Below are 8,568 nucleotides of genomic sequence, written 5' to 3'. Positions count from 1 at the left end.
ATCCTTATTCTTCTCCTTTTTCTTTTCCAATCCTTATTCTTCTCCATTCCCTTTTTCAATCCTTATTGTTCTCCATTCCTTTCCCTACTCCTTTAGATTTTCTCCCTCACCTCTGTGCCTTTTCGTACAAACTTCTCTACGTATGCATGACATTAAGCCACCTTGACAACACACCAAAATTTCCAAAAAATGTCGTAACTCACCCACAGCGGAGTCAGTAATACATTAAACCACTACTGTCGTCAGGAGAAGAATGTCAGGTGCTCCTCCAGGCCTGCGGTGACAAGCCAAGTGTTGTTCTGCTCCATTAGGCTCCTTTGGCGGGATTACAAGGAATACAACAGGCCTAGCAGTGATGCAGCCGTGTCTGAATACCTAACTCCGAAGTCAAATGATACTGAGTTGAATCAATCTCACCTGCGCACCCGAACACGTGCGATCCACATTCAAATGCAAATTACACACAAAAATGAAACGAGCTTCGGAAAACATTTGAAGACCCGCGAATAAGCTCTTGGAGAACAAACTGCACACCCTAGGAAGGGTGAGCAAACAAATAAACAAATAATGGAACGAAAGAGTCAGACAACAGAACTTTTCTGAGAAACACTCGCCCACCAAAGAACATTCCATAACACGAAGGCGGCAAAGCAACGTACCTTCTAGATTAGTGACACTATAACCATAGGAAACTACTCTGTCCTTTGATGCCGGCAAGATACGTTTCCTAAAACGTTAATCTGCTACGCTACTAAAATTCTTTGATTGATTGATTGATTGTTCCCCGAAGTTTAAGATGTCACCGGCTTGCACATGGCGTGTACAGCGCTACGGGAGCTCTGCTAGGCAACGTCCTGTTCGTGCGGCTCATGATTCACTTGTGAACTAGAGTTCGGCGAATTCATACCTCCATGAAATATTTAGAGCTTTTGTAAATTCCATGCAATTACATACATTAACATGATTTATGCATGGTGTTGTTCATCATTGACTAACGTACACATCTATAAAATTCCCATCATTAATCATAAAGTGGTTTTGCAAATTTTACATCAATTATACAAATAAGTTCCTCATTACCATATTTGGTACATGCTTATATTCCACCTATCATAATTAACATGTGCTACAATTATTGAAGTAAAGTTATTGAAAACAATGGAATTATACAATTTTCTCAATAATTATGCAAATTAAATCATTTGTATAACATGTCTATCATTATGAACATCTTTGCCTAAGGTACCCGCATGCCTAATATGATGCCAATCCATCAATCCTTTCTGCAGTTATCCTCTTCGGAATGTCTTGACAAAAACGCCCCTGCAGTTCCAATTAAATGTTAGGGGGCTGAAACTTGCCCAACTTTGCCATGACACTGAAAGCTATCTACCACCCAAATGCCAAGACCATATCACGTCCGGGACAAGAGATACATAGAAAAAACTGCTGTGATAGAATATTCTCATTAATTATGCAAATGTGCTCATATTTTGCATAATTAGTATTTTATTTTTTTGCAACATTGTCTAAGGTACCTACATACCAAAAATCATTTTTAAAAATCCGTTATTCCCTTCTTGAGTTATCGTCTTCAGAAGTTTTTGACAAAAATGTCCCTGCTATCCCAAAACTAGCCACTAGGGGGCCGAAACTTATGTCACTTATTCCTGAGCACAAGATAATACTCAAAAATCGTGACCATAGCTTGCTCAGAACACGAGATAGCAAAACCAGAAGTTGCGCTGCGGTACCAAGGGAAGCCGCTAGGGACCCAAAATCTAATAATTTCCAGCTTTTACCACACCCCACCAACACACCGGGTATGAAACCAATCCACCCAGCCGTTCTTGAGTTATCTTGTTTACACACACAGAGACAGACAGACAAACGCTACTGAAAATATAAACTCCATGACATTTCATGGAGGTAATTAGTGGGAGTTTTAAGCAGCTAGCTACACCTGGGTGTAGCTAGCTAACTATTTGTACACCTGGGTGAAGTAAGGAATGTCGTATCAAGTGCCTTTCCCAAGGGTACAATGTCTGGAGTACGGCTTGTATCAAACTCGGCACTACTAGACTCTGAGTCCGAGCCGAACGCTCTACCACTTACGCCACACACGATGATATTGAAGTGCCGTCCAGACATCTTTCACTTTGTCATTGTCAGTGGTTTGGAGTTTTATAAAGAAACAACAAAAAGTGTCACACTTAACAAAAGTGTTTTAGGATGTCCGTAGAATCAGCTTGTACAGTTATTTTAAAAACACAAACTGCCATAGAATGTGTCACAAACTGCCATAGATCCACTCGCGAGCTGACAGCCAAGATCGCTCCCCGATACCCACCTGACTGTAATGACGTCAAACCCTGTCTGACGGGTGCAAACTCACGTAGGGACAACGCCTTCAGACATTGTAAAACTCCAGAACCTTCTTGAAGTTTACATTTTACTTTGATTTTTTTTCAACAGGCACCAGGGAGCTGGGCGGCCCCGGAGCGGTCTTCCTGTCTGAAGGACATGTTTACCTGGTCAGGGTGGTCAGCTGAAATGAGCTCAATTGTGCTGAACAAACTCTGAGGTAAGGACTCGGGTGTCTGTTTACGTGCAGTGGATACAGTAAATAAGTATGTAACAGTAACACTTAGCATCGGGACAAGGGGACTTGGTATGGTAGTGTTGATTCTACCAGAACTATGTACATACTAACCTGTTTTATGTATCTATGAATCTTTATGGTGGTCCTTTCAGTAAACTGAGCAGTTGATTTCCAACTAGTACGTAATTTTATTTCAAGAATAGAAATCGGCATTTGTTACCAGATATGGACAGATTCACATTTGAATGTAATCTATGTCAGGAAAAAAAGGAATTCTGTAACATATGCAGGAATGAACACTGCATGTTGTTTTATAGTACTATTCGTGCCTGGAACTTTATGCGGTACTGAAGCGCCGACTAGCAATCCATGATGGTACTACAGCGCCAAACGGGCAGAGGTTGACACCCAGAGGGTGTACTGCTTTTGCCTAACTAGTTGATAATCTGCATGGGCGGTCAGATGTCAAAATCCCAATATGGCGGCGTCCATCTAAAGCAGTACAGTCGTAAAATAGGTAGATGTCGCGTATCGCGAACCTGTAATAAGACCACTAGGACAATTTCTCCTTGTTTAATACGACTGGGTGGCCAATTAAGGGTTAATGACCCGCTTTCCTTCGGTGTACGGTGACATAATTCATGGTCGGTTCCTATAAACACCGAAAGAACGACCGAGCGTAGCTTATTATCATATACTAGTAGAATATTTTATATATATAGATATGCCTGCGCAATTGCTCACTTCGGAATCGCTGTTTTTGTCCGTCCGGCCTTTTTTCTTTGCTGGCCTGGCCAGACTGTGGCTCTCCCTGCCTTCCAAACCCACTTACCTGCATGGCCAAGCGATAAAATAACCAAACACTTTGTGATGAATTTTATCCCTATCTGCGTGTAAATCCTTCAATCTGATTGGTCAGTTTCCTGTGTATCGCTCCTTGTGATTGGGTCAAGTCTTTAATTTTTCTAATACCTGGAAAACAATTTAACACCCGGCTGGCCGGGATTCTATGAGTACGGCGTCATATTAAACCAACATGAAACGGGGCCTTCTGATTGGTCGACGTAGCCTGGCTATATGGTAAGTTAGCGTGATCACCATGCTCCATCCGAATAAAGTATCAGACTTTCGTGACACGTTGCATCATCCACTAAGTATGACCAATGCTGGTGGTCAATGCTGATGTGATATGTCCGATCACTAAATAACCGACAACAGCCAGATGCTTGTTCAGCATATTCAAGGAAAACGCGTCTTATTTGTATATCGCAAAATGCACTCTTGCCTACAACAAAAGTGTGTACAGAGCGTATATAAGTCACGTGATATTGTCATAAAGTCACGTGATGTGTCAGCTACAAACAGAATACATACTTCAGTACTTCAATTTAATGTATGTTGAATGGTAAAATCAGCATATAGTTTAACTGATTTCACTAAATCGAGTATATTTATATAACAGCGGTTAAGATGTTTCTTCATTTTCAGTGCTCTATTCCAGCAGAGATATATACAGAGCACTGAGTAGAAAATGATTTAGTAATTAGTGATACAGTCAGAGAGACTAAACATGCTCTAAAGTCGTGTTTATATTTCATATGAACTAGGTTATAGACAGGTGATGATGGACCGGCGTGACTTCCTCAGGGCTGCCCGGGATGGGGATGTAGAGAAAGTCCGGAGGGGGCTGGAGGAAGGACTGGACGTCAATACAAGGGATTATGCGAGTACCACCGAGAGACGAGGAGAGGCCCTCTCGAGATTGATTCTACGTACTACATCGCATCACGTACGCTTCTTGGAGAATCTTATCATTTCACACAGCAGCCCCGAGACCTCTAGGTTAAGGGAACTCCACTAGATCCACTAATGCAGAGTCAGAAAAATCCGACTTATGCAGTGGTCCAGGTGTTAAAACCATTCCTCAGATAATATTTTACTAAAAGGATTTAAATATCGCAGTGTAATAGGAATTGCTTAAAGTGTCCTGTTCTGCATCGTAAACAGCTCACAAAACTTATCGTGAAATGTCTGTACCAGCCTGAAGTCAGGGCTCATCTGAAGTGTTGTTTTAGATAATAGTAACGTATAGCCTTTTCTTTAATCTAGAGTGCAGCTATAATGAATTTCCTTCCGTGAATAGCTTTACTACTGGAATTTTTTTTTTCACAACCGCAGTCAGTACGATTATGAAGGTTATACATGATAAACGATATTGGTTTGAATTTGACATGTTCAACCGGTTAAACAATGTAGATACGAAACTGTAGCTAATTCAAAAGTGCATTTCAATTACGTAGAACCCCCTGTTATGTTATGCCAATAATCGAATCCTTCAATCCTTCGCCTTCATTGCTTCAAGTCTGCCTTGTTGACCCATTATTGATACACAGCCTCCGTCTCTACTAACTATGATTATGACTGTATAATCGACAGACACTGATATCCACACAACCTGATCATGTTGTAATATTACAAGGTATCCGCTCATGATCAGACATTTCTTGTTGACAATGATTTAACTGTTGTGTTACAAAGCGGAGACAAAATTCTGCATGAAGCGTACGTGTAGGTAGGTCATAACAATTCTTAACAACCAAACATATAACGTCATGACTGTATAACTTATTTAAATTGTGGTTTCGTGATCAATCATTGTATACCAATCATGGTTATGACATTCTGGCTCTATGAACAATACGAAATTAGGTTTTGTGGTTGGTCCAAAAAATCTGATATTACAAGGTATCCGCTTATGACCAGACCTTTGATTTAAGCATTGCTTTAACTGTCACGTTACAGAATGGAAGGACAGGTGTGCATTACGCGTGTGCAGGAGGTCATGACAAGGTTGTGGAGCTACTCATCAAGAACGGAGCTGACGTCAATATGACTGACAAGGTAGGAACGTAAACTAGCGGCCTATAACAAAACTGCAGATTAATTAAATTAATTAAAGGTTAATGACCCGCCTGAAGCGGTTACGGTGTCAAAACGCCTTTGCTCCCTGGGTGGTTATAGATCACTGAGCAGGTGTTAGGTCACTGCAAACGTCAAATCAAAAACAGGTCATTGACGATATTGTTTATATAGCTAATTCAAGAAGATACAAAAAGTTAGCTGAGGCAAGGCATATATTTAGATAAAGCTAGAAACTTCATCATACGAATGTTTTCATTCCACTGAAAATGATTTAAACGTGCATTTTAATAAAGTAATACCTCCTGGTATGTTATGATAATAACCGAATCCTTCACCTTCATCGATTCAAGTCTGCATTATTGACCCATTATTGATTAATACACGGCCTCCGTCTTCATTAACCATGCTTATGGCGTTATGACTGTATAACCGACAGACATTGTTGTTTGTGATCGGTCCACTCAACCTGACCATGTGATATTACAAGGTATCAGCTCATGATCAGAACTTTCTTGTTTACAATGCTTTAACTGTTGTGTTACAAAGCGAAGACACAATTCTGCATGAAGCGTGTAGGAAGGTCATTAAAATTCTTAACAACCAAGCATGTAACGTTATGACTGTATAACTTATTTAAATTGTGGTTTCGTAATCAATCATTGTATACCCAACAGTGTTATGACATTCTGTCTGTATGAACTATAAAAATAAGGGTTTGCGGTTGGTTTAAAAAGTCTGATATTACTAGGTATCCGCTTATGTCCAGACCTTTGATTTAAGCATTGCTTTAACTGTTGTGTTACAGGACGGATACACAGGTCTGTATGTAGCGTGTTGGGGAGGTCATGACAAGGTTGTGGAGCTGCTCATCAAGAACGGAGCTGATCTCAATGTGCCTAACGTGGTAAGAACGTAAACTAACGGCCTGTAACAAAACTGCAGATTAATCAAATTATTTAAAGGTCAATGACCCACCTTAAGCGGTTACGTTGTCAAAACGCATTCGCTCCCTGGGTGGTTATAGATCACTGAGCAGGTGTTAGGTAATTGCAAACGTTAAGTCAAAAACGGGTCATTGACGTTATATATAGCTAATTCAAGAAAACGAAAAGAAGTGAGCTGAGGCAAGGCACGTCTTTAGATAAAGATAGAAACTTCATTTTATTATTATTTTCATTTCTTTGCAAATGATTTAAACGTGCATTTTAATAAAGTAGACCCTCCTGTTATGTTACGATAATAACCGAATCCTTCGCCTTCATTGATTAAAGTCTGCATTATTGACCCATTATTGATACACAGCCTCCGTCTTCATTAACCATGCTTATGGCGTTATGACTGTAAAACCGATAGACATTGTGGTTTGTGATTGATCCACACAACCTGACCATGTGATATTACAAGGTATCTGCTCATGATCAGACATTTCTTGTTGGTAATTCTTTAACTGTTGTGTTACAAAGCGAAGACACAATTCTGCATGAAGCGTGTAGGTAAGGCCATTACAATTCTTAACAACCAAGCATATTACGTTATGACTGTATAACTTTAAATTGTGGTTTCGGAATTAATCATTGTATACCCATCAGGGTTATGACATTCTGGCTGTATGAACTATAAAAATAAGGGTTTGTGGTTGGTCCCAAAAGTCTGATATTACAAGGTATCCGCGCCTCTTATGACCAGACCTTTCACTTAGGCACTGCTTTTACTGTTGTGTTACAGAGAGGAAGCACATGTCTGCATGGAGCGTGTAGAGGGGGTCATTACAAGGTTGTGGAGATGCTCATCAAGAACGGAAATGATCCCAATGTGCCTAACGAGGTAGGAACGTAAACTAACAGCCTATAACAAAACCGCAGATTAATTAAATTCAATTAAAGGTTAATGCCACGCTTTAAGCGGTTACTGTGTCAAAACGCCTTCGCTCCCTGGGTGGTTATAGATCACTGAGCAGGTATTACGTCACTGCAAACGTCGAGTGAAAAACGGGTCATTTCCGTTAAAATTACTTGTATAGCTAATTTAATGAGACGAAATGAAGTGAGCTGCGGCAAGGCAAGTGTAAAGATAGAGATTTCATCTTAAGATTATTTTCATTTCATTGTTAATGATCTACATGTAAAGTAGACCCTCCTGTTATGATAATAACCAAATCCTTCGCCTTCATTGATTCAAGTTTGCCTTATTGACCCATTATTGATTGATACATGGCCTCCGTCTGCATTAACCATGCTTATGGCGTTATGGCAGTTTAACCGATAGAAATTGTGGTTTGTGATCAACAGCCTCCAGTTTAATTCTGCTGTTCCAGTTTAATTCCTGACAGACCTCCCATATCTCAGCAACTATATACCCAGATGGGCTGATATCACGTAGTATAGGTAAAAATGATGTAAGAAATACGTAGCCGCCATTGATGACCCCCTGGGGATTAGTCCAGTTATGCATAATTATGCATAATTATGCATAATTATGCATAACCCTTCTTAGAGTTATGCATAATTATGCATAATTATGCATAAGGTTTCTTGGGGTTATGCATAATTATGCATAATTCTTCTTAGGTTTATGCATAATTATGCATAATAGTTTTTATTGCATGATAGTAATAAAGCGTACAGCGTTTCCAATGGTGATTATGCTTCACTATGTTAACCATGATTCATTTACCGGTAGCTTTGCTGTCGTCATGTATGGTCTAGTGTAGAGGTACCGTAGGTTCTGGAGGACCTTTGTTATAATCTACAAGCAGGTCTTGCGCTGGCATTGATAGTACATGTATCATAAGTTTTGGAAAGAGTTACACCAATGAAAGGAGTGTAACTTTTCACCTGCGAAATTATATTTCGTCGTTTACTCCCATTAACATTCAGACAGTTATGTTATGTTTGCTCCTTCAAATGTCTTATCTGCAGCAGCAACAGACAACACATTCTTTGACTTTTACTATGTACATGTATATTCAACGTTCTATCCTAGGTACTCATTTTCACCTGAGTTAAGTGAGGAAAGTTATTAAAGTCCTTCCCAATGCACAAGGT

At 39.8% G+C, this 8,568-nt stretch overlaps 4 protein-coding genes across 4 annotated transcripts in view; 3 read left to right on the top strand and 1 right to left on the bottom strand.

Annotated features, from left to right (window-relative positions):
- The window catches only part of LOC118407668 (tropomyosin-1-like), a 1,169,601-nt gene that overhangs the window by 1,056,324 nt on the left and 104,709 nt on the right, over positions 1–8,568 (bottom strand). The gene's annotated exons all lie outside the window — the stretch shown is intronic.
- LOC118407610 (zinc finger protein 25-like) overlaps positions 1–8,568 on the top strand; it is an 865,280-nt gene that overhangs the window by 783,653 nt on the left and 73,059 nt on the right. The window lies entirely within an intron of this gene.
- Positions 1–8,568, top strand: part of LOC118407627 (zinc finger protein 525-like) — a 976,997-nt gene that overhangs the window by 904,303 nt on the left and 64,126 nt on the right. The gene's annotated exons all lie outside the window — the stretch shown is intronic.
- On the top strand, positions 4,227–7,360 carry LOC118407676 (myotrophin-like). Its single transcript, XM_035808191.1, has 4 exons — positions 4,227–4,325; positions 5,405–5,503; positions 6,330–6,428; positions 7,250–7,360. Exons 1-4 carry the CDS (start codon positions 4,227–4,229, stop codon positions 7,358–7,360), a joined length of 408 nt encoding a protein of 135 aa, XP_035664084.1.

This window comes from Branchiostoma floridae, unplaced genomic scaffold, assembly GCF_000003815.2.
Source record: "Branchiostoma floridae strain S238N-H82 unplaced genomic scaffold, Bfl_VNyyK Sc7u5tJ_1439, whole genome shotgun sequence".
Classification (NCBI taxonomy): Eukaryota; Metazoa; Chordata; class Leptocardii; order Amphioxiformes; family Branchiostomatidae; genus Branchiostoma; species Branchiostoma floridae.
The sequence above is the reverse complement of the archived record's forward strand: the minus strand, read 5'-3'. Positions and strand labels throughout refer to the sequence as shown.